Source organism: Lutra lutra, chromosome 10, assembly GCF_902655055.1.
Source record: "Lutra lutra chromosome 10, mLutLut1.2, whole genome shotgun sequence".
In the NCBI taxonomy this organism is placed as follows: domain Eukaryota; kingdom Metazoa; phylum Chordata; class Mammalia; order Carnivora; family Mustelidae; genus Lutra; species Lutra lutra.
Window position 1 is genome coordinate 73359287 of NC_062287.1, and position 26877 is coordinate 73386163.

At 37.9% G+C, this 26877-nt stretch overlaps 1 protein-coding gene across 2 annotated transcripts in view; it reads left to right on the forward strand.

Annotated features, from left to right (window-relative positions):
• Positions 1–26877, forward strand: part of ZDHHC13 (zinc finger DHHC-type palmitoyltransferase 13) — a 54450-nt gene that overhangs the window by 4324 nt on the left and 23249 nt on the right. The window contains exons 2-8 of one of the 2 annotated variants that reach the window (XM_047692611.1): positions 6142–6287; positions 16067–16189; positions 18228–18305; positions 19833–19977; positions 21397–21461; positions 22850–23012; positions 23253–23378. In XM_047692611.1, coding sequence (XP_047548567.1) covers positions 6142–6287; positions 16067–16189; positions 18228–18305; positions 19833–19977; positions 21397–21461; positions 22850–23012; positions 23253–23378 — 846 coding nt within the window. The remainder of the gene's footprint in view (positions 1–6141; positions 6288–16066; positions 16190–18227; positions 18306–19832; positions 19978–21396; positions 21462–22849; positions 23013–23252; positions 23379–26877) is intronic. The other variant, XM_047692612.1, reaches the window with a different exon arrangement.

The window sequence follows — 26877 nt, forward strand, 5'->3', positions numbered from 1 at the left end:
ACAGCTCCTCTTCGACCCCTACAGCATTAACGTGGAAGGAACTTCGTAGCCATATTGACCTGCTCCTTCCATTTTACAAATATAAAAACCGAAGCCAAAAATAGGGTAGATGATCAGCCACCATCATTCAGCCCGCATGAAATCTGAGACTTTGGCCTTATTCTCAAGGGGTTCTCATTTCAATGTGGTAAAAATGAAACAACTAGAGAATACTAAGAAAAAAAAAATAAAAAATAAAAAAATAAATAAAAAATAAATAAAATAAAATAAAATAAAATAAAATAAATAAAAAATAAATAAAAAATAAAAAAATTTTTTTGGTAACTGGACACTTAATTTCTAAAAAGGATTTAGTATCTTGACATAAACTTTGCTTCAGTCTTGGCAGTAGGAATATATGGTTGTTTTCCTTAAACAACTTTAAGTGACTATCTCCAAAGTTGACCTCCCTGAAAGCAGGACATTCCTTTCCTCACCTGTAGCTCTTGTAAAATTTTGGGAAGTGTGATGTCTAGAGCAAAGGAGCTGTGGTCTCTAAGCTGTTTTGATCATGCGTTCCAATCAGTGACAGTTTTGAGCTTGCACCCTTTTTGTAAAGCATCATGTATGGTGAGATTAGTGGAATGATAAATGAAGCTGCGCTCCAAGCTGGCCGGGAGCTTGGCTCCGGACGCACAGTCCAAATCACCCAGGTACTGACTGCAGTTTGTCCTCACATGTTGGTACTTGATCACTCTGATCGCTCCACTGATGGGCTGACTTTGTGTTGTGTGGTCGGCTGGGACTTTACAAGTCCTGCTTCCGTCTGTTCGAGGTACATGGGGGCTGGGGCAGGAGCTCCTTGCTGAATTTGTATCGTCCCGGGGCATGTTATTGTAAGATTTGACAATATGTTTCTGAATTCTATTCATTGATTGATAGCTCAGTATATACTCGTGGTAAGGTTTTGAATTAAAGATAATAAATAGAAACCTGTTTCGGGGTACCTGGGTGGCTTAGTGGGTTAAGACTCTGCCTTCGGCTGAGGTCATGATCTCAAGGTCCTGGGATCAAGCCCCACCCACATCGGCTGTCTTCTCAGCAGGGAGCCTGTTTCCCCCCCTCTCTCTGCCGAGCTCTCTGCCTACTTGTGATCTCTCTCTCTCTCTTTCTGTCAAATAAATAAATAAAATCTTTAAAAAAAAAATGAAACCTGTTTCAAATTAGTCTCTTTGATAATTTTGATTTTTTTGTTTTGGAGGGAGGCTGGCTTTTTGTTAAATCATGTTAGATTGTCTTTGTTGTTACTTCAGGTGATACTGAAGATATGCATAGAAGTGTCAGCTTTGCCTTTTCTTGTTTGCTTGGACTTACGCTATTATTGTTGTCCAACTTTCTGGCCTTCATTGTAAGCCACATGCTTATTTTGGGAGGGGTAACTTAGTTAAAATTAGATGATTTTACTTGAAAATTAACTTAACCTGATGTATACTGCAGTATGCTGAAGGTCTGCCCCTCCACCCCTGCCACACCCTCTGCGCCTTTGACCTTCTAAGGAACGGGGAGCACAGGTGGGAGTGAAGGACAGTTCCTCCACTGTGTTGTCGTTTGGGACAGGTATATGGCATGTACCTTAGACTCCCCCCACACAGCTGACCAGGGTACTCTCTGCACTACACGGAACTTTCCCTTGCTTTCACAACCCCCCGAACAGGCTGCAGTCATCTGGGACAGTGTTAGAAGCCGTGCACTTTCTGTCCAGTGCCATTTCTTCCCGCATCACTTCACCCCTGTCAAGCCCTCTGGGTGGTGGAACTTTTACTCCACTTCCAAGTCACCTTGTAAACAGACCATAAGGATGACTTGCTTGATGTACAAATCAAAAGAGGCTGGCAGTGCTAAAATTAGTAAAGCTTAAAGAACCAGATTTGTAAATACTTGTGATGTGCTCTTTTTAAAAAAAAGATAAAAGTCATTATAATAGAAGCTTTACCATATTCTCCCATTGCCCAGTGGATCACTGCATATATGGCCTTGAGTGGCCTTGCCTGGCTTTGGAGACCACTGACTTCAAAAACAGGCTTTGAGTTTATATAATCATTTCTTAGGTTTTACTCTGCTTTGGATTTCGGCAAAAAGTGATGATGTGAACAGGAGGTACCTCCTATCCCTTAGTCTTTACCACCCAATTTTGCCACTTAATCTCATGTTGCCTTCCATTATCATTTTACTCTGTTTGTCTCTATTAGATTCTATTAGACTTAAACTCCTGGAAGATAGACACTGATGGTTTTCATGCCTCTAGCATAACACTTTGTATGCCATATATACACAATAATTTATTGCTGGAAAAACAAATGCTCTTCATTGTAACATTCTTTATAGAAGTGAAGGCTGAAATCAGCCTACATCTCTGCAACACCACCAGGTTTAGGGGCGCTGACCCCCCCACACTTAAAAAATTCATATGTTACTTTTGCTCCCTAAAAACTCAACTACTAATAGCCTGCTTTTGACTAGAAGCCTTACTGATAACGAGAACAGTTGATTAACACATATTTTGTATATGTGTTATGTTCTGTATTCTTACCAAAAAGTAAGCTAGAGAAAAGCAAATGTTAAGAAAATCATAAGGAAGAGGAAATACATTTCAGTACTATACTTGGATTTATCAACAAACATCTGTATGTACGCAGGCCCGTGTAATTCAAACCGTGTAATTGTTGTTCAAGGGTCAACTATATACACAGTGAGGTAGGGATACTCCAAACTCCTAATAATAGTATCTCTGTTGCTACAAGATTGGAAAGAAAATAGTCCAGGTTTGCTTATCCTTTGTTCAGTTTTATATTGCCAGATCTTTAAAATGAATGTGATTCAGTTTATAATTAAAAAAAAAAAATAATGTTGATGTGAAAGGTAGACTGACCACTCTGTCAATTTTAACTAATCTGCTGTTTACTGACACATTAATGTCAGTGTCCTGATTTAAGTTCAGGACTACCCAGACCTTTATTAAAAAATAGGTTGTCCTTCATCCTCAAGGTAGAAATTTAAGAATTTAATAAAAAGAAAAGTTGAATTGTCACAAGAGGTGGGGGGAATAACTAAACTGTAGTAATTCTGACTGTAGTAATTCTGACTGTAGTTCCTTAACAGCTTGTCTTCTTCCAATCGGATATAATTATAATTGCTGTGACATGATGAAAAGAATCCTAAAGTAATGTTCTTATTTCTGTTTTAATCTAACTACCTATATGTTTATTTTTAGCTGTGTGCGAGTATGCTTGCTTATAAGAGTGTGAAGTAGGGAGGTTGAATTCACCAGATAAAGCAGAACTCACTATTCAAAAGAGCATTTGTGGTTCTGGTTCTCAGTAAGATGGAGTGAGCATTTGCCTGTCCCGCTGAAGGCACTAGGCAGAATGTAAGTAGCAGCTATTTAAGGATTCTGAGAAGTAAATCGTAACAGGTAGATGGGGAGGAAAGACCAGAATTCAAAAAACCACTGAACCAGGAGCTAATTTACATCCCCCGCCCCCCACTGGGTCTCCTTCCCTGTTCCCTGCCATGCCTAAACTTGAACCATGGAAGTAAGGATTAGTGAGAGCTGAGAGCGCTCCAGGAGAAACCCTCTAGTTCAAGTTCAAGGAACAAGAGGGAGGTCTCCTGGCAGCACAGGTGCCTGAAACTCCGGGGGAGGAGAACTTCCTATTTGAACAGTGGAGTTGTGGTGCCAAGATAGCTGTTCTTAGAAGTGACACCCAAAGCATGATACATAAAAGAAAATAATTGATAAATTGGACTTCATCAAAATTAAAATGTTTGCCATATGAAAGAGACTTCTAAGAAATGGGAAAATAAGCTACAGGCTGGGAGAAAATATTTGCAAATCGAGACACAAAGGACTTGTGTCTGGAATGTTAAGAACTCTCAAAACTTAACAGTGAGAAAACAAACAGCCCAATTAAAAAATGGGTAAAAGACAATTCTCCAAAGAAGATATACAGATGGCAAATAAACACATGAGAAGATACTCAACTTCAGCCATTAGGGATATGCAAATTAAGATCATGATGCTATACTGCTACCTATCTGTTACACTGACCATACCAGGTGCCAGTGAGCATGTAGAGCAGTTGGAACTCTCATACATTGCTAGTGGCAATGCAAACTGGTACGGCCACTCTGGAGAATAGTTTGGCGATTTCTTGTAAATTCAACATAGATCACCGGATGGCCAAGCAATCTCACTCTTACAGAAGCAAAAATGTATGTTCATACAAAAGCTTTGTACATGAATGTTTATGGCAGCTCTACTTAAAATTGCCCAAAGCTGGAAACAACTTGCCTGGATTGTTTGAATGGATAAACTGTGATACATTCATGTAATGGAATATTATACAGCAGGGAAAGAACTATTAATAAGACAGAACCACTGGATTGAGTCTCAGAAAGCATTATGTTGAGTGAAAGAAGCCAATCTTAGAAGATTATATGCTTTAGAATTCCATTACATGACATTCTGGAAAAGATGAAACTAGTGATGAAGAATGTATCGGTGATTGGCAGAAGTTGAGGTAGGGGGAGGGTGTGACCACAAAGCAGTATCCCAGTGGAGTTTCAATATGGTGGTTAGGTGAAAATATATCATCTTGTATGTTTTTCTTTTTTCTTCTCTGTTCTTTGTTCATTTTTTCCTACTTTTCTTGCCTTTTTATTTATTTTAAAGATTTTATTTATTTATTTGAGAGAGCACAAATGGGGTAGGAGGGAGGAGAAACAGACTCTCCGCTGAGCAGGGAGCCCAATGTTGGGCTCCATCCCAGGACCCTGGGATCATGACCTGAGCGGAAGTCAGATGCTTAACTGACTGAGCCCCCCCCAGGAACCCCTTTTCTTGCCTTTTAAAAAAATATTAATTGGGTGTCTTTAATATATTTTATTTTGTCTCTGCTCTTGGCTTATTATACCTTTTTTTTTTTTTTTTAAGATTTCATTTATTCACTTGACAGAGATCACAAGTACTCAGAGAGGCAGGCCGAGAGAGGGGGAAGCAGGCTCCCCCTGAGCAGAGAGCCCAATGCAGGGCTCGATCCGAGGACCCTATGATCATGACCTGAGCCGAAGGCAGAGGCTTTAACCCACTGAGCCACCCAGGTGCCCCTTATTATACCTTTTTATTTAGAGGTTACCCTTGGGTTACCATTATACTCCTTATCACTGCATACCTGTAAATACTATTATAGTATCTCTTGTAACTGTTTCAGCATCTTTTACAAGTATACTGGCAAGTATACTTCCACTTTTCTACAATTATCAAGAAATTAAAAAATGAGAAAATGTCTGTTATGTTTACCCACATAATTATACATAGTTACTCGTGTGGTCTGGTACTCTGTTCCTTTGTATTGTTTTAGATTGCCATATGGTATTATTTTCATTTAAGCCTGAAGAACATCTTTTATCATTTCTTTTTGTATAAGTTTGCTGGCAACTTTCTCACCTTTTGTTTGTCTCAAAAAGTATGTATTTCACTCCCATTTTTGAAGAATAGTTTTGCTGGTGTTTCAGGTTTGCGGTTCTCTCAGCTCTTTAAAACTGTGTTTTGTGGGGCGCCCGGGTGGCTCAGTGGGTTAAAGCCTCTGCCTTCGGCTCAGGTCATGATCTCAGGGTCCTGGGATTGAGCCCCACATCAGGCTCTCTGCTCAGCTGGGAGCCTGCTTCCCTCTCTCTCTCTGCCTGCCTCTCTGCCTACTTGTGATCTCTCTCTCTCTCTGTCAAATAAATAAAATCTTAAAAAAAAAAAAAACAAAAAAAAAAACCAAAAAAAAGAACCCAAAAAAACTGTGTTTTGTGTTCTGGCCTGCACTTACGGGTGAGAAGTCTGAATTCATTCTTATCTTTGTATATTTGTGCCTTTGCAAATGACATTTGTTTTATGACAAAATATATAATTTGGAATTTTCTCATAATGAGCATCTCATCTTAGTGAATAGAATTAAGATGAAAATCTTTCCTAGGATATACCTGTAAGACTGGAAGAAATTCTCATTTAAGAACGTAAATAGATACTATTGACAGTAGCAGATGCTTCATTATGTAATTGAATGTGATATTAATTCTCCTACTATGCTATGTCAAATTACTCTTATTCTTCAGTGCAGGAATCACAGCCATGGCCCCCACCGTCCAGGATTTGGTCGACATGGAATCTGTGCATCTGAAAGCAAAGAACTTGCTAAAGCGAGAGAAGCTCTTCCTCTTATAGAGGACTCTAGTAACTGTGACATTGTAAAAGCTACCCAGTAAGTCTCCCCAGTGTTTCCTTTTGTCCTGTGTTCTGTTGAATCATAATAATGTTTGTGCATTTCATGGCAGCCCAGTATATACCTTCCTCACTTCATACTTCAACATTAACATGTTTGTCCTGCCAGCGTCAGAGCATTTGATGCAGTGCACCTGATTCACTCTTGATTACCCGTCTCTCCCATTAAGTCAAGAGTAGCTTCTTAGCAAAAGCATGTCGTTTTCATCCTTGTTGTCCCAGTGCTTTTGCATAGTTCTTGTCTTGTATCAGGTGCTGGATAAATCTTTGTTGAATGAATGAATGATTATAAATGATATTAAATGTATAAATTTGAAACACAAATCTGAGTGTTTAAAAATGTACTACAACCTAAATAGGTCAGTGGGATGGGAGAAATATCAGCTCACACATTTATGGATATTTTAAACAGTTATTTATTGAGTACTTTCTATGCACCTATTGTATTAGAGGCACTGGAAGAATGTCAGTAAAGTAAAATAGGTTTTCTGACCACCTGAAACATACAGCAGGTTATTTGCTTGCACTGAAAATGGAAAGTATGTTTTGAAAGTTTCCCCTTAAGATTTCCATATGTGGGTATTTGCATTAAATCATTTCTAACATTTTTTTTCATTTCTAACATTTTTACCCTCATGGATCTCACTGTTCATTAACAGCCAACCCGCCTCTTGCCATTGAACATATTTTGAAATATTTTGTCTGTCAGGCTTCATTAATTGACTACTGTAATCAAATACAAATCTGTCCATCAGAGCTTTCAATCAACATTAAGGAACTAATGTTATCACATTAACTTGATATAATTTCTATTAAAAGCAAAGATGTTTCGTGATTAATTAGCCCGTTAAGCCTTAACAAAGACTAATGTGTTATTTATGTTTAAAAACAATCGATGAGGGGCGCCTGGGTGGCTCAGTGGGTTAAGCCGCTGCCTTCGGCTCAGGTCATGATCTCAGGGTCCTGGGATCGAGTCCCGCATCGGGCTCTCTGCTCAGCAAGAAGCCTGCTTCCCTCTCTCTCTCTGCCTGCCTCTCTGTCTACTTGTGATCTCTCTCTGTCAAATAAATAAATAAAATCTTTAAAAAAAAAAACAAACAATTGATGATTATTTTAGTATTCTGATTACTAATTTATATGAACTCTAGAGGCCCTTGGAACTGCTCCTTTAGGTGAATATTATTTGCTATTCTTATTTTTTTTTAATTAATTTTTTATTTTTTCAGCATAACAGTATTCATTATTTTTGTACCACACCCAGTGCTCCATGCAATCCGTGCCCTCTACAATACCCACCACCTGGTGCCCCCAACCTCCCACCCCCCACCCCTTCAAAATTCTCAGATCGTTTTTCAGAGTCCATAGTCTCTCATGGTTCACCTCCCCTTCCAATTTCCCTCAACTCCCTTCTCCTCTCCATCTCCCCTTGTCCTCCATGCTATTTGTTATGCTCCACAAATAAGTGAAACCATATGATAATTGACTCTCTCTGCTTGACTTATTTCACTCAGCATAATCTGTTCCAGTCCTGTCCATGTTGCTACAAAACTTGGGTATTCATCCTTTCTTTTTTCTTTTTCTTTTTCTTTCTTTTTTTTTTTTTACAGCTTTATAAACATATATTTTTATCCCCAGGGGTACAGGTCTGCGAATCGCCAGGTTTACACATTTCACAGCACTCACCATAGCACATACCCTCCCCAATATCCATAACCCCACCCCCCTCTCCCAACCCCCTCCCCCCATCAACCCTCAGTTTGTTTTGTGAGATTAAGAGTCACTTATGGTTTGTCTCCCTCCCAATCCCATCTTGTTTCATTTACTCTTCTCCTACCCCCTCGACCCCCCATGTTGCATCTCCTCTCCCTCATATCAGGGAGATCATATGATAGTTGTCTTTCTCCGATTGACTTATTTCGCTAAGCATGATACCCTCTAGTTCCATCCACGTCGTCGCAAATGGCAAGATTTCATTTCTTTTGATGGCTGCATAGTATTCCATTGTGTATATATACCACATCTTCTTTATCCATTCGTCTGTAGATGGACATCTAGGTTCTTTCCATAGTTTGGCTATTGTAGACATTGCTGCTATAAACATTCGGGTGCACGTGCCCCTTCGGATCCCTACGTTTGTATCTTTAGGGTAAATACCCAGCAGTGCAATTGCAGGGTCATAGGGTAGTTCTATTTTCAACATTTTGAGGAACCTCCATGCTGTTTTCCAGAGTGGTTGCACCAGCTTGCATTCCCACCAAGAGTGTAGGAGGGTTCCCCTTTCTCCGCATCCTCGCCAGCATCTGTCATTTCCTGACTTGTTAATTTTAGCCATTCTGACTGGTGTGAGGTGATATCTCATGGTGGTTTTGATTTGTATTTCCCTGATACCGAGTGATATGGAGCACTTTTTCATGTGTCTGTTGGCCATCTGGATGTCTTCTTTGCAGAAATGTCTGTTCATGTCCTCTGCCCATTTCTTGATTGGATTATTTGTTCTTTGGGTGTTGAGTTTGCTAAGTTCTTTATAGATTTTGGACACTAGCCCTTTATCGGATATGTCATTTGCAAATATCTTCTCCCATTCTGTCAGTTGTCTTTTGGTTTTGTTAACTGTTTCCTTTGCTGTGCAAAAGCTTTTGATCTTGATAAAATCCCAAAAGTTCATTTTTGCCCTTGCTTCCCTTGCCTTTGGTGATGTTCCTAGGAAGATGTTGCTGCGGCTGAGGTCGAAGAGGTTGCTGCCTGTGTTCTCCTCGAGGATTTTGATGGATTCCTTTCTCACATTGAGATCCTTCATCCATTTTGAGTCTATTTTCGTGTGTGGTGTAAGGAAATGATCCAATTTCATTTTTCTGCATGTGGCTGTCCCATTTTCCCAACACCATTTATTGAAGAGGCTGTCTTTTTTCCATTGGACATTCTTTCCTGCTTTGTCGAAGATGAGTTGACCATAGAGTTGAGGGTCCATTTCTGGGCTCTCTATTCTGTTCCATTGATCTATGTGTCTGTTTTTGTGCCAGTACCATGCTGTCTTGATGATGACAGCTTTGTAATAGAGCTTGAAGTCCGGAATTGTGATGCCACCAACTTTGGCTTTCTTTTTCAATATTCCTTTGGCTATTCGAGGTCTTTTCTGGTTCCATATAAATTTTAGGATTATTTGTTCCATTTCTTTGAAAAAAATGGATGGTACTTTGATAGGAATTGCATTAAATGTGTAGATTGCTTTAGGTAGCATAGACATTTTCACAATATTTATTCTTCCAATCCAGGAGCATGGAACATTTTTCCATTTCTTTGTGTCTTCCTCAATTACTTTCATGAGTACTTTATAGTTTTCTGAGTATAGATTCTTAGTCTCTTTGGTTAGGTTTATTCCTAGGTATCTTATAGTTTTGGGTGCAATTGTAAATGGGATGGACTCCTTAATTTCTCTTTCTTCTGTCTTGTTGTTGGTGTAGAGAAATGCAACTGATTTCTGTGCATTGATTTTATATCCTGACACTTTACTGAATTCCTGTATAAGTTCTAGCAGTTTTGGAGTGGAGTCTTTTGAGTTTTCCACATATAGTATCATATCATCTGCAAAGAGTGATAGTTTGACTTCTTCTTTGCCGATTTGGATGCCTTTAATTTCCTTTTGTTGTCTGATTGCTGAGGCTAGGACTTCTAGTACTATGTTGAATAGCAGTGGTGATAACGGACATCCCTGCCGTGTTCCTGACCTTAGCGGAAAAGCTTTCAGTTTTTCTCCATTGAGAATGATATTTGCGGTGGGTTTTTCATAGATGGCTTTGATAATATTGAGGTATGTGCCCTCTATCCCTACACTTTGAAGAGTTTTGATCAGGAAGGGATGCTGTACTTTGTCAAATGCTTTTTCAGCATCTATGGAGAGTATCATATGGTTCTTGTTCTTTCTTTTATTAATGTGTTGTATCACATTGATTGATTTGCGGATGTTGAACCAACCTTGAAGCCCTGGAATAAATCCCACTTGGTCGTGGTGAATAATCCTTTTAATGTACTGTTGAATCCTATTGGCTAGTATTTTGGTGAGAATTTTTGCATCTGTGTTCATCAAGGATATGGGTCTGTAGTTCTCTTTTTTGTTGGGATCCTTGTCTGGTTTTGGGATCAAGGTGATGCTGGCCTCATAAAATGAGTTTGGAAGTTTTCCTTCTATTTCTATTTTTTGGAACAGTTTCAGGAGAATAGGAATTAGTTCTTCTTTAAATGTTTGGTAGAATTCCCCCGGGAAGCCATCTGGCCCTGGGCTTTTGTTTGTTTGGAGATTTTTGATGACTGTTTCAATCTCCTTACTGGTTATGGGTCTGTTCAGGCTTTCTATTTCTTCCTGGTTCAGTTGTGGTAGTTTATATGTCTCTAGGAATGCATCCATTTCTTCCAGATTGTCAAATTTGTTGGCATAGAGTTGCTCATAGTATGTTCTTATAATTGTCTGTATTTCTTTGGTGTTCGTTGTGATCTCTCCTCTTTCATTCATGATTTTATTTATTTGGGTCCTTTCTCTTTTCTTTTTGATAAGTCTGGCCAGGGGTTTATCAATCTTATTAATTCTTTCAAAGAACCAACTCCTAGTTTCGTTGATTTGTTCTATTGTTTTTTTGGTTTCTATTTCATTGATTTCTGCTCTAATCTTTATGATTTCTCTTCTCCTGCTGGGTTTAGGGTTTCTTTCTTGTTCTTTCTCCAGCTCCTTTAGGTGTAGGGTTAGGTTGTGTACCTGAGACCTTTCTTGTTTCTTGAGAAAGGCTTGTACCGCTATATATTTTCCTCTCAGGACTGCCTTTGTTGTGTCCCACAGATTCTGAACCGTTGTGTTTTCATTATCATTTGTTTCCATAAATTTTTTCAATTCTTCTTTAATTTCCTCGTTGACCCATTCATTCTTTAGAAGGATGCTGTTTAGTCTCCATGTATTTGGGTTCTTTCCAAATTTCCTCTTGTTATTGAGTTCTAGCTTTAGAGCATTGTGGTCTGAAAATATGCAGGGAATGATTCCAATCTTTTGATACCGGTTGAGACTTGATTTAGGACCAAGAATGTGATCTATTCTGGAGAATGTTCCATGTGCACTAGAGAAGAATGTGTATTCTGTTGCTTTGGGATGAAATGTTCTGAATATATCTGTGATGTCCATCTGGTCCAGTGTGTCATTTAAGGCCTTAATTTCCTTGTTGATCTTTTGCTTGGATGATCTGTCCATTTCAGTGAGGGGAGTGTTAAAATCCCCTATTATTATTGTATTCTTGTCGATGTGTTTCTTTGATTTTGTTATTAATTGGTTTATATAGTTGGCTGCTCCCACATTAGGGGCATAGATATTTAAAATTGTTAGATCTTCTTGTTGGACAGTTCCTTTGAGTATGATATAGTGTCCTTCCTCATCTCTTATTATAGTCTTTGGCTTAAAATCTAATTGATCTGATATAAGGATTGCCACTCCTGCTTTCTTCTGATGTCCATTAGCATGGTAAATTCTTTTCCACCCCCTCACTTTAAACCTGGAGGTGTCTTCGGGTTTAAGATGAGTTTCTTGTAGGCAGCATATAGATGGGTTTTGTTTTTTTATCCATTCTGATACCCTGTGTCTTTTGATTGGGGCATTTAGCCCATTAACATTCAGGGTAAGTATTGAGAGATATGAATTTAGTGCCATTGTATTGCCTGTAAGGTGACTGTTATTGTATATTGTCTCTGTTTCTTTCTGATCTACTACTTTGAGGGTCTCTCTTTGCTTAGAGGACCCCTTTCAATATTTCCTGTAGACCTGGTTTGGTATTTGCAAATTCTTTCAGTTTTTGTTTGTCCGGGAAGCTTTTAATCTCTCCTTCTATTTTCAATGATAGCCTAGCTGGATATAGTATTCTTGGCTGCATGTTTTTCTCATTTAGTACTCTGAATATATCATGCCAGCTCTTTCTGGCCTGCCAGGTCTCTGTGGATAAGTCTGCTGCCAATCTAATATTTTTACCATTGTACGTTACAGACTTCTTTTCCCGGGCTGCTTTCAGGATCTTTTCTTTGTCACTAAGACTTGTCAATTTTACTATTAGGTGACGGGGTGTGGACCTATTCTTATTGATTTTGAGGGGGGTTCTCTGAACCTCCTGAATTTTGATGCTTGTTCCCTTTGCCATATTGGGGAAATTCTCTCCAATAATTCTCTCCAATATACCTTCTGCTCCCCTCTCTGTTTCCTCTTCTTCTGGAATCCCAATTATTCTAATGTTGTTTCGTCTTATGGTGTCACTTATCTCTCGAATTCTCCCCTCGTGGTCCAGTAGCTGTTTGTCCCTCTTTTGCTCAGCTTCTTTATTCTCTGTCATTTGGTCTTCTATATCGCTAATTCTTTCTTCTGCCTCATTTATCCTAGCAGTGAGAGCCTCCATTTTTGATTGCACCTCATTAATAGCTTTTTTGATTTCAACTTGGTTCGATTTTAGTTCTTTTATTTCTCCAGAAAGGGATTTTATATCTCCCGAGAGGGTTGCTTTAATATCTTCCATGCCTTTTTCAAGCCCGGCTAGAACCTTGAGAATCGTCATTCTGAACTCTATATCTGACATATTACCAATGTCTGTATTGATTAGGTCCCTAGCCTTTGGTACTGCCTCTTGTTCTTTTTTTTGTTGTGAATTTTTCCGCCTTGTCATTTTGTCCAGATAAGAGTTTATGAAGGAGCAAGTAAAATACTAAAAGGGTGGCAACAACCCCAGGAAAATATGCTTTAGCCAAATCAGAAGAGATCCCAAATCGTGAGGGGGGATAAAGGGGATAAAAAGGGGTTCAAAAAGAAAAAAAAAAAAGAAACTATTTAAAAAAAGAAAGCTGATAAAGAAAAAATATAAAAAGAGGAAAAAATATATATATATTAGATAAACTATTTAAAAAAACGTTAAAAAAGAAAACGGTAAAAGTTAAAAAAATTTAGCAGAAGAAGAGAAAAAGAAAAAAAAATTGAAAAAGAAAAAAGAAAATTAAATTAACTGCAAGGCTAAAAAATCATGGGGAGAAAGCCATGAGTTCCGTGCTTTGCTTTCTTCTCCTCTGGAATTCTGCCGCTCTCCTTGGTATTGAAACAGCACTCCTGGGTAGGTGAACTTGGTCCTGGCTGGGTTTCCCGTTGATCTTCTGGGGGAGGGGCCTGTTGTAGTGATTCTCAAGCGTCTTTGCCCCAGGCGGAATTGCACCGCCCTTACCCGGGGCCGTGCTGAGTAGCTGAGTAATCCGCTCGGGTTTGCTTTCGGGAGCTTTTGTTCCCTGAGCGCTCTCCGTAGAGTTCCGGAGGACGGGAATGAAGATGGCGGCCTCCCGGTCTCCGGCCCGGAGGAGCCGAGAGCCCGGGGCCCCACTCCTCAGTGCGCCCTCAGAGAACAGCGCCCAATGACTCCCGTCACCCTGGCCTCCGGCCGGGCTCCGAGCTGACCGAGCCTGCGACCGGTTCAAGGCAACCCCGAGCTGAGAGTCACTCCTTGGCTCTGTCTCTGTAGCCGGCTTCCCCGTTCTAATACCGGTAAGCTCTGCAACACTCAGACACCCCTGATCCTTCTGCGACCCTGCGGGACCTGAGGCTGCGCTGACCCCGCCTGGGCTTCACCCCAGTTAAGCCTCTGGAGCGATGTCCCTCAGCGGAACAGACTTTTAAAAGTCCTGATTTTGCTCCGTTGCTCCGCTGCTCGCCGGGAGCCGGCCCCTCCCCCCGCGGTCTATCTTCCTGTGGCTTTGGATTCACTTCTCCGCCAGTCCTACCTTTCAGATAGTGGTTGATTTTCTGTTTCTAGAATTGCTGTTCTTCTCTTCAATCTCCCGTTGGATTTGTAGGTGTTTGCAATCTTTAGATAAGCTATTTAGCTGATCTCCCGCTACCCGAAGTAGTCTCAGCCTGCTACTTCTCCGCCATCTTGACTCCTCCCCTCTGCTATTCTTATTTTTATATGACGGTAAGAATGTTCTTAAGGTAAATATTTCTTTAATTAGCATAGAAGCATTTAAATGTTTATCTGCTGTCAGTAAAGCTCTGTTATGATGAATGTAAGAAATTAGGCAACATTCACAGGTAATCTCAGTAAAAACTCGCATTTTATATCTTTCCTGAAATTTCCTCCAGGTCTTGGACCTTCTTAAATGGTTGTGGGAATATAATTAGGTAGTATTTGGAAAGGACCAAAGAGAACTAGGATATGTACATTGTCTAAATCACTAAAATCCTCATTAGTGTGTACTCTTATATTTCTCACATAAGGGAAGTATTTCTTTTTCAGTAAAATGTTAAAGTTGACATTTAAAACTTGGAGAATATGAATAAATGTATCATTGTCAACAGTTCACTCTCTTAACTCCTCTTTTCACTTAGCATTGTCAAACAGGTATCTCTGTCTTTTAGAAAGTGCCATAAAGACAGACTGATAAGCCTACACATTTTGGTAAGGCAGAAATTATTTAATCTAAAATGTGATTTTGACCCTTGAGGGCCTATTGAAACATTCGGGTCCTTCTAAATGGAAAGAAGTCTGAAAGAAAGGCTAAATGGTCTGTTGGAGACTTAATAGTTACCATTAGAAAGAAATAAAGCTAATGAATGATTTTAAAAATTACTATAACATTAAGAAGAGACATTTCTCATTCTGATAATTTAGTAACAGTCTTAAATATTCCTCAAGTCCATCCCTCCTTTTCCATCTCTTAGTTTAGGTTCTCTTTGGCTCTCACCTGTATTTCTGTACAAGAGTCACCTTCTTCTTCTTTTTTAAAAGATTATTTATTTATTTATTAGAGAGAGAGAGAGAGAGAGAGAGAGGCAGTGAGAGAGGGAACACAAGCACGGAAGTGGGAGAGGGAGAAGCAGGCTTTCCGCTGAGCAGGGAGCCCAGTGTGGGGCTCAATCCCAGCACCCTGGGATCATGACCTGACCCAAAGGCATATGCTTAAGGACTGAGCCACCCAGGCGCCCTGAGTCACTCTCTTCTAATTAGCTTCCATTCTACCACTAATGCGATCTTCTTAAAACTCAAAGTGTGTGTGCTTTCCTCTTTAAAATCTTCAGTGGCTTCCCTTTAAGCTAAGCAGTCTAAACTGCATAGCATGGCCTAGAAGGCCCACGCAGTCTCTGCATACCTCTTCTAGCCTTGTCTCTTACCATTCCCTTTTTTTAATGCTTTATGTTTCTGCTGTGCTAACTCGCTTATATTTCTCTGAACATCATGGAATTTCTCATCTCTGATTTTTGTCCAGTCTGTTTCCTTGGCCTCAGATGCCTTCCTTCAACCTGTGAAACAGTTCACATATATCATGCTTCATCTCCAGGAAGGGCTAGTCTTTCCTTTCTTTGCTGTAACTATACCATATCTACATTGTATTGTTAAATTTATCCCATTCCAAGTTTGCTGTTAGTCTCTCTCCCTTATTAAGGGAGAGAATTGTAGTCAGGGATCAGCACTATACATTTCTAGCATATAGTACAGGATAATGTGAAATTTACTGAAGGGAGGGGAAATGTGGATGTTGAAGTTTAATTAGGAAAATCAAGTTCAACTCCCAAGTAGGTTGATCTGGTCAGTTAGTAAGTAAGGTTTACTTTTGTTGTTTGGCTTAACAGTATGCCCTCTGTGTATGTCTTTGTTAATTACTGTACTTCTGTGTCAACTGAAAGGTTAAAGACATGGTAAAAGGAAGAGGTTTTGGTATTTGAAATTATTTTAATGGTATTAATTATGCTTTTTTAAAAAATTTGAGATACGGGATTTTTGAACGTTGTAAAGAATTGGTAGAAGCAGGATATGATGTCAGGCAACTGGACAAAGAAAATGTGTCACTTCTTCATTGGGCTGCTATTAACAACAGGCTGGATCTTGTAAGGTAAGATGGGATATATGTGTGTTAATTAAGTGTGTATTTGTTATTCTAGATCTCTCCTCATTTGTCTTTTTCTTCAAGTACAAGTATGAATGTTGTGCCATCTGTCATCTTTTATTGTGAATGAAATCCTGAAACTTTGTGCCCCACACATCGGTTATCATAGTGTTGAAAAGAACCTTAGTGATCATCCATTCCAGGACTCTCACTGGACCCTAAAAGAAAAATTGAAGATAAAGCCAAGGGGGCCCATTGTAAAGATAAAGTTCAGGCAGTGAAATTTAACATTTTTCTGTGTTTGTTTTTCTTTTCTAAGTCAGCTCTAGACCCAGCGTGGGGCTTGAACTCACAACCCCAAGATCAGGGATTGTGTGCCCTTGACTGAACCAGCCAGGCACCCCCCAAAAAAAATTTTTTTCTTTTTTTGGTTAGGATTTATTTATTATAGAGGGAGAGGGAGGGACAGAGGGAGAGAGAGTCTCAAGCGGACCCCACGCTGAGCTCAGAGCCTGATGCGGGTCTCAGTCTCATGATCCTGAGATCACGACCTTTGCCCAAACCAAGAGTTGGGTGTTCAATTGAGCAAGCCATCCAGGTGCCCCACCTCCATCATTTTTTGAAAGGGAAAAGCATAACAAACTGTCTCAGACTAGAACAGAAAGTTTCATCTAGTTTAGAAGAAACATTAACATATTGCACTTTGCCATAATCCCAGTAGGAGTCGATCGGTAGGGGAATGATTTAACCGTTTTTAAACTACATACAGAATACATTTTTAAGTAGACATGTATTAAGTTGTATAAAGTATTTCCCCTTCATAGAGTGGTGCTGCCTACCCAGGGTTTTTTGGTTTGTTTCTTTATTTTATACTTTAGCATGTAAAATATATGTGTGCATGTGAATGTGTGTGTGTATTTTTGTATTATATAATATTTAAAAACCCTGGCGTTTAAGAAAATAAAAATGGACTAACATTTAAAATATACTAAAATAAACATACTTTATACTCACAGGCAAATACCTTTTCTGTGGAAATAAACTAGAATACTATTTGGATAATATGATATATGAAGCACAACTTTTAAATATTATAATTACAATAATTATAAATATTATAATTATATCATAAAAATATCATAATAAATATATTATACATTATATAATATATAAAATAATATATAAAATATATGAATAAAATATATATTTTATATAAAATATAATAAAATTATTTTTATCTGCTGTATATTTTTATCTGCTGCTATATTATAAAATATAATAAATATAAAATATATAAAATCAAATATATAGAAAAAATATATAAAATTATATATAGAAAAATATATAATATTTATAGAATATTATATGTAGAAAAATATATAAAATTATATATTATATATTTTATATACAATATGGATATAAAATAAAATATAAATATTATAAAATATAATGATAATAATTATAAATATTATAATTCCTGTAAACCACAAAAGAAAATAAGTCTCTTTACCTTCTAGGTTTACTTGATACACTGTATCACACCTGTGACCCCAAAATAGAAAGCCAAGTACTCAAAATGTCTAACTTTTCTGAAAGGATTTTGAATTAATTTTTTACTACTTATTTTTAGAATTCAGTCCCACCTAGTAATTCTAATTCTAAACTGTTAAAAGTGACATAATTTCACCTTTCTTCTTGCAAGTTAAGTAGAATGTGTGATCCTAAATGTTTTGAATATAAACCATTTTAAGAGTTCTGGGTAATTAGAGTATGTAGTGAGTAGTTATCGTGCATTTGGTGTGTCAGTTCTAATGGAATGTTCCTGACAGCAGGAATCATTATTGAAATGCTGAGAATATTTCACCAGGGATTGTTTGATGCTGTATGTGAATCCCTTGAATCTCATGTAGGTCTGAGTGCTTCTAGAGAGGGTTATTATAATTTCTGTTTTCGTGTATTTATTACAAGGAAAAACTAATGTTTTATTTCTCATCATGAATTTTTAGTTTTAAGTCTTATTTTCATTTATGTCTGCTCTTAATAGGTTTTATATTTCAAAAGGTGCTGTAGTAGATCAGTTGGGTGGAGATTTAAATTCGACTCCTCTTCACTGGGCCATCAGGTAAAGATTTTTTTGAATACTGAAAGTGCTATTCAGAATCAAAGTGACTTTTCTGTGATAATGGAAGTGTTTTGTTTTGTGCTGGCCAGTGTGGCTAATGCAAGTAGGGAAATGAATTTTTAATTTTATTTAATTTTAACTAATTTAAATAGCCACATGTGGCTAGTAACTACCATATTGGAAACTGCTGTTATAGACCATTTGAAAGGCTTTCTTTCCCTTTTTTCCCTTTCTTCATTAAAAAAAAAAAAATTATAGTTTCAAAGAGTTTCCAGAGATAGTGTGTTTTTGTGTTTAATTTAGGTTTCTACTGTGATGCTTAAACTCAAGTATGTGTGTTATATTTCCTTATAATCAAAATAAGTATCTTTATATCTGATCACGTGGATAAAGCTATAGTTCAGAGAACTGTAAACTCAGTTCTCCCCCCCCACCAATTTTTATTTAAATTCCAGTTAGTTAACATGCAGTGTAATATGGTTTCAGGTGTAGAATTCAGTGATTCATCACTTACATACAACACCCCGGGCTCATCATAACAAGTACCCTCCTTAATACCCATTTCAGTCAGTTCTTTTCTCTGCTATATATTGGCTTTTGAAGCTGTAGTTGATATGTGCCTATCTTGATACCTTTTTTTTTTTTTAAGGGAGGTTTCTTTCTTTCTTTCTTTCTTTTTTTTTTTTTAAGATTTTATTTATTTATTTGAGAGAGACGGAGAGACCGTGAGAGAGAGAACACAAGCAGAGGGAGTGGGAGAGGAAGAAGCAGGCTTCCTGCTGAGGAGGGAGCCCGATGCAGGGCTCGATCCCAGGACCCATGGATCATGATGTCAGATGCTTAACGACTGAGCCACCCAGACGCTATGTCTTGATACTTAATAATTTCTTCATCTGTCACTTTAATCCCAGTCTCTGGTTGGTGGGGTTGGCATGAACCCAAAACTAAAATGAATAATTGTACATTTAAGAAAAGGAGTGAAATCTTTTTTCCATATTCAAGAATTTTGAAGAATCTAGGTTAACTCATCCCTTTTAAGCTAGCAAGATACAGTGCTTTACATGGAAAATGAGCCACAATCAAGTGTAAAAGTATGTAGTTTCTAAGAATAAATAATATTATCACAGTATTCCTGTTGTCTGTGAATGTTGTACTTCATTGTATCTGACTCATGATTATTTCTTGTTTTTTTAAAATAGCAACAATGCAGTTTAAGTGGTTTTAAAGTTTTCATTTTGGGCATTAGTCATGTAAAGTTATTACTTATATGTGGTAGCAACATAAGATTTATAGTAGATTGGGAGGTTATTAAGTGTATTACCAGCACTCAAGAAGACTTTATAGATAGCTCTAAGTTTGGAGCCTTAAAGTGAAATATGTCTAGAGAATCTCCAGTGTTTTAAAAGTCTATTAGGAAATACTGTTTATATTGAACCAAAATCTCTCATGTCTTAGTGATATCAGTTTTTCCCTGAAGTTTTTCTACATGCTACAGAAAACGGTATAATTTTTATCCTCTCTTTACAGACAAGGGCATTTGCCTATGGTCATATTACTACTACAGTATGGAGCAGACCCCACTCTCATTGATGGGGAGGGCTTCAGCAGCATCCACCTGGCAGTATTATTTCAACACATGCCCATTATAGCATATCTCATCTCCAAAGGACAGGTATGTTTTGAAACCTATCTTATACTCTAGCTGTTGTGAAGCTGAAGCGATTGGAAGGATGATTAGTAATACTCTGTCCTCATTTTTAAAGTAGAAGTTAAAGATATCCGGATAGTCAATATTAGCCTCAGTAAGTGTAGCTGTGCTGGTTTTCTAGCTTCATTGGAGCAAAAAGGACAGATCATTTAGCACAGTAACATATAATAGATATTTTTGAAACGTGTAAGCCTATAATAGTTTTCCTTATGATCCCAGTAATTTGCAGAGTTTTTCAAAAACATGACTTCAAAAGCCTGAATATTTTTCTTCTGGTTGAATGTAGGAATGGTAGTCAGATCACTAAATTAACCCATCATTTGCTTTCATTATTTGAGTCCAAATGGGAGACCAATTTGAATGTGTGCTTCTTATTGTTCTCTAAAGTAATTCCATGAAAAATGACTTGCCTTAAGAGGTATCCATTTATGGCACAGGTTAAATTATAGGGTATTGGTGGTGGGAGTTTCACTGTTCTTGTCTGGGATGTGCTTTCTGGTAGTGAAGTAGTTTATGTATCAGCAGACTTGCCTATAACAGGCGTGGAAACATGTTTGCACAAATGCTCTTGGAATGATTGTGTTCTTTTTAAATAAGCACTTTCTCTCAGACTTAGCCAACTGAAGTAGAATAATTATAACCTCTTGGGTCTCATTTTGGGAAGACTTATGAGGAGGAGCCCTGTCTGCCTCTCTTTTGGCTCTTTCCTGAGTTGTATTCCTCCAAGGCCCAAGAGACTCTTTGGTAACTGAAACTCTTTCTTTGACTTGGATGGAATCATTATTGTGTGCCTCAAACCTGGGCCATTTTATTAAAAGGAGCATATCCTCGTGAAGATAGGGTTTCCTTTTTTCCCCCCTATATCCTGGAAAATAGAAAATAATTTTTCATGCTTTGCTCTTTGAAACGTAAGTCCAAAAATATGGTGAGTTGCCTCAGAAAAGATGGACATTTCACCATCCCTTGAAGTATGTTTACATAAAGACTGGGTGCTGTTACATAAGACACGATGGTTTGAAATACTGTGTCAGTTAAGTTGTAACCTAGATGATTCCTAAGGTCTCTGAGTCTCTTATATTTGATGGTGATTATTAGCGTTCTCCCCCTCCCCTTAGCTCTCTTCCATTCACATCATATACTTTAAACTATATATTCACATTTTCCCTTTAAGAATATTTTGTAGAAAACGGTGAATTTTTATCCTGTGGATTTGAAGCAGAACATTCTTTTGTTCAAATGATATTTGAACCCTTCTTGTAAACACAACCCTTCTTGTAAACCCTTCTTGTAATGTTGAATGTATTAGAGAGCTACTTCCATTAAGAGAAGAGAGAATTTTGACTGCGTTTACAGTAAGTCTGATTGACTCTTCCTTTTGGACAGAGTGTGAATATGACAGATTTAAATGGGCAGACACCTCTGATGTTATCAGCTCACAAAGTACTTGGGTAAGTACATTTAATTGAATTGCCTCATTTTTGATTCTTGGTTCTAATTTCTCTGTATGTAATTTTAAATATCTTAGTCTATGTTGAGATGATAATACTTTCTGAAGAGGAAAGAAAGATTTTCCACCCTGTGACTCTAGGAACTTTTAATGTAGTTGTGGTTAGGCACCACTGAAATAAATTTTCTTTTTCCTGATAGCTTTTTCCCGATAGTTTGAAAGCTACTAATAAGAAAAAAAATTTCCTTATAGAACAGGTAGAGATTCCATAGCATAACTTACTAATATGACTTATATTTGAGTTTGCATTTTTTAAAAAATGGCTTCAAATTTAAATGTTCTCATAATTTGAAATCTAGATGATAAAATCTTTTCAGAAAACAATACATTTTGAGGCTCTCTGACATTGTTGACTGCTCTGAAAATATTAATTGTAACTGATCTACGAATATAGTGTATTGATGTGTTTATATCAAGTATTTACATATTTCAGTTTTTCTATCTATTATATAAACACATGTGATTAATGACCACCAGATAGTCAACGTCTGGTATTCTTTCTGTCCAAATACTTGCTACAATTTTACCTTTATGAATTTGTTTCCAGTGTTGTACTTAATTTCTGATTCTGCTTTTACTTAGGACCTCTCTCCTAGGAACTGAGTTAGTTGTGATGCCATTACATTTTATTCATGGAGTGCTGGGGGCTGGGGGCTGAGTTTTATTAAAAAGCATTTCTTCTTTTCTGGTGATAACACTAAAGTCAGATAATAGTGTTTAAAGATGGTGATAGAATAAGTAAGTAGAATACTGCTTTATTAAAAGAATCTCTTGAGTAGTCATGAAAGAAGGGAAGATATTGATGGTAAAGGTAAAAATATTGAATGCTGCCTGCTAGTCCATAGGTTTCTAAGATAAATAAATACTTTAGGACATTATTTATACCTGTTTTATTTAATAATTGGTTAAAGGGAACATGGAAAGTTAGCTTTTGGTTTATTGCCTCAGATATAATGTTGTACATTTAGTTTTAATTAGGTAAATAACATAACATTGGCCGAAGTTAAATTCACAATTTAAGAAAAAATGTTAACCAAGAGAACAACAACATGAAAATAAAAGGTTAAAAACAAAAGAAGTTATTTCATTGTATTGACGTTGAAATTATATTATCTGTGTAGCAGACTGTCACTTTCTGGATGTCTTTTTGAAAGGTGCATCTCTCCTATTAGCCCCTGGAATAGAACTCTGCAGAAAGAAGTTTCTTGGTTTTCAGAATACTTAACTGATTGGTGAATTTATATATTAGCTTAAAAGATTCATAATTTTGCATTTACCCTGGAAATCATTCATCTCTCTAAAACTCCTGGGTATTTTATTTTGAGACAGACCAGAACCAACTGGATTTCTTTTAAAGTTTAATCCTTCTCTCACTGTGGTTGATAAAATACACCAGAACACTCCCCTCCACTGGGCAGTTGCAGCAGGAAATGTTAATGCGGTCGATAAACTTTTGGAAGCTGGTTCTAGCCTGGATATCCGAAATGTTAAGGTATGACCAGGTATTTATCTCCCTTAGTTTATTATGTCTTCAGTTAGAAAATTAGTACATCAACATAAACATAAGCTATGCATATATTTTCAATTAACCACAGGATTAAATAACGACGAACTGTAGTTGGCTACTTTCAGAATGAATACATTTGAGTCTATGATTCTGCTGATTTCTTATCAAATGTTTAGCAACCATACTCTGTAGAAAATATGACTGAATATTCTCTCTCTTATTAAGGGTGAAACACCTCTTGACATGGCTTTACAGAATAAAAATCGCCTCATTATTCACATGCTAAAAACAGAGGCAAAAATGAGAGCCAACAAGAAGTTCAGACTTTGGAGGTGGCTGCAGAAATGTGAGGTATTTTCATATGGGTTCTGTTCTATGGGCCATAAAAAGGACTGTTTTGTTCATTTGTGTTTGTTTTTGAAGGTAAATTAGGGAGGAAACCAGGGCGAAACCAGGAAATTAGCTTAGTGCTACATTACATCTGCTAATCCCATCTTTCCCACACATCTCATGGCCCAGAGTTGGAAATTTGGCATTTTGTTAGCAGTTTACTGGTGATCCTCAGCTAGATGGCTCTAAAGCTGTGTGTTATCTTGTGAATGTCATAGCATACTTCCACATTTAATGAATGAATGGAGAACAGACTGATGTTTAAAGAAACAAAAGGAGAATTACCTTGTTGAGAGAAAATTTTTCTTTTTCTTTTTCTTTTTTTAAAGATTTTATTTATTTATTTGATAGAGGTCACAAGTAGGCAGAGAGGCAGGCAGAGACAGAGGGGGAAGCAGGCTCCCTCTGAGCAGAGAGCCCGATGCAGGGCTTGATCCCAGGACCCTGAGATCATGACCTGAACTGAAAGCAGAGGCTTTAACCCACTGAGCCACCCAGGCGCTCCTATAGAAAATTTTCTTATAGAACTTATTTTTATTGAAGTTTTTTTCAATAGGAAATAGTAGCATTCAACACAGAGGAGTTAGACTTTAAAAATAAGTGTTGCAGACTTCAAGCATATGATGGCTCCTCACAAAATGAAAACATCTGGAATTTCTACAGATGTGCCCCGAGTTTACTCTTGGTGTAAGTTGGCAGTTCTGAGTGATGTTCTTCTAAACTTAATTGATAGAGAAAATTAGGAAGTTCAGCTTGTTCTTGTGAATGGCCCCCAAAATCTAAGTCATATTAGTGAATATAATTCAAATTGTTAAAATGAGATATTGAGTTGATTCTACTTTTTTAATGTTTTCAAATAAGACAGATGGCATCATCTTATCTAATAATGATTAGTAATTATACCCTCATATCGATTCTAAATTCACGGGCACCAGATTTCTATGCAGAGGGTCATCACAAATACCGCACCAATTTTGCATTCAGATGTATGGAGGGCGAGAGTAACTGTCACTCCTCAGTATCCTTTGCCAGCCCCTCTGCTTCTCTCCTACCCGGTATTGGTAGGGTGCCCCAGGATTTTGTTCTTGGACCTCTTTTTTAATCCATTCATTCCCTTGGTGATTTCATACACTTCCATGGCTTTATTCCTTTTTTTTTTTTTAAGGTTTTATTTATTTATTTGAGAGAGGGAGAAAAAGAGCATGAATGAGAAGAAGGGGCAGAAAAAGAGGGAGAAACAGACTCCCCAACTGAGCCACCCAGGCACCCCCAGTGCACTTCCATGGCTTTAAATGCCATGTATATGTTGACCGCTTCCAAAGTTATCTCTAGTTCAGATCTTTCCAGACTCCTCTATCAAATTACCTACTTGAATGACCCAGTTCAGTGTCTGATAGGCAGCTCCAGCATAACATATCCAAAACTGAACTCCTGATCTTTGCCCCACTCCTCCCTAAGTATTCCATCCACAGCCTTTCCCTTCTTAGTAGGTGGCAACTCCGGCCTCCCAGCCATTTTTGCCTTTTCTCTGTCACACCATGTATCTAGTCCAGTAGCAAAACATACTGGCTAATTCTGTCCTCAGTGTATTTCCAGAGTCTGACCCTTCTCACCGTTCCACCGGTGGATTTTGGCCCAGCCACCATTATCTTCCATTCGGATTATTGCAGTTGTCTCACATCTCCTTGCCCCACTCACCTGCAGTCCATTGTCAACGGAGCAGGCAGATGAATCTTTTGAAATGTAGGGCAGGTCCTGTCATTCCTCTGCTCGGAATCCTGTGATACCTCCCTCTGTGTCCCGGAATAAAAGCCAAAGTCCTTACCGTGACTTATAAGGCTCTATGTGATCCAGCTTTTACGTACTGTTAAATCACTTAGTACATTTTTCTTGTCATCTCCTGCTGAATTTAAGCTCCATGGGAGAAAGGCCTTAAGTCGTGATATGTCCCAAGTACCTAGAACAGTGCCCAGCATACAGTATGCACTGGAATAGTTATTGAGTGAATAAATACTGTGGCTCATCTATGAGTGTTAATGTCTGGGGTTAAAATTTGAGATCCGTATTTAATTCATATTTTTATTCTGAGATTATGTTGCCTGTAGATTCTAAGTTTACTACGTTTTAAAAAATCTAAACTTGCTAGTTTTATGTTGCCATGCAAATTTGATATAAGATTTTATTTTTATTTATTTATTTATTTATTAAGAAAGATTTTATTTATTTATTTGACAGAGAGAGACAGACAGTGAGAGAGGGAACATAAGCAGGGGAAGTGGGAGAGGGAGAAGCAGGCTTCCTGCTGAGCAGGGAGCCTGACGCGGGGCTCAATCCCAGGACCCTGGGATCATGACGTGAGCTGAAGGCAGACACTTAATGACTGAGCCACCCAGGAACTCCTAGATTTAGGATTTTAAAGATTTGATAGCATTGGAAACTGTTCATCCCCACAATACTTAGAGAGGTAAAAATTGAAGAAAATAGGGCAGAGTATAGTTTCTCCCTTTGCTGTTACAAAGGTCACATGTATTGCAGTTAGGGGACCGTATTGCAGCAGTGTGATGCCCGGCTTCGGTGCCACAGACAGTCACCTGCACTGTGGGTTCATAGACTGAACCAATAGACCTGAAGGATTAGCATCCTGAGGATTTATTTCAGTCTTTGTCCTCCGTATGTCACTTGACAACTGAGAACTACTCCTTTCTTAAAACTCTCTTCTCTGGCTTCATGGGACCTTTCTCTTGGTTTTCATCCTGCCTTTCTGGTCACACCAGTCACTCTTTTCTTGGTTACCTCTGTAAACTTAGCTTTTTCCCCCTTAAATGTTTGTGTTGGTCAAGATTCTGCCCCTTTCCTTGTACATCCTTGGGATGTTGTTCATTCCTGGCTTTCCAGCCTATATACTGATGAGTACAAAATGTTCTCCTGGGTGATAGACCTGCTTTTCCTATCTGCCTCTTGGGTATCTCCTAGATGCCCACAGGCATCTGAAATTCCACATGCCCTAAACTATCATCTTTTCTGCAGGCTTGTTCCCTCTGACCTTCTTTATTAGGGGATGGCACCATCTGGTGTCCAGGCTGGAACTCCTGTACTCTCCTCATTGAGTCTTGGGTGTATTGATTTTTGTGTGGTTCCTTTGTTTTGCTTTATGCTTTCTGACCTGTAGTTACTGTTAGAAAGAAATTATTTTTAAAAATGTCAGCTCTCATTAACACTTTTCTAAAAGACCACCATTTCTTAGAGGGGAAGAAAGCGAAAGAAAACATGTTTAAGCAATATTTTATAACATTTAAGTCTTTTAAAAGATTGTTTCCAAGATTTGTGGTTTCTCAGACTTCATATTTATCAATCAGCAATTTCAAAGAAAAAACTCTGTATTCTGCTATTGTATTAATTGTTATACATTTAGGAAGTAGTTCTTTTGTTTTTCTAATCATTGTTAGAAACTTAGGATGTA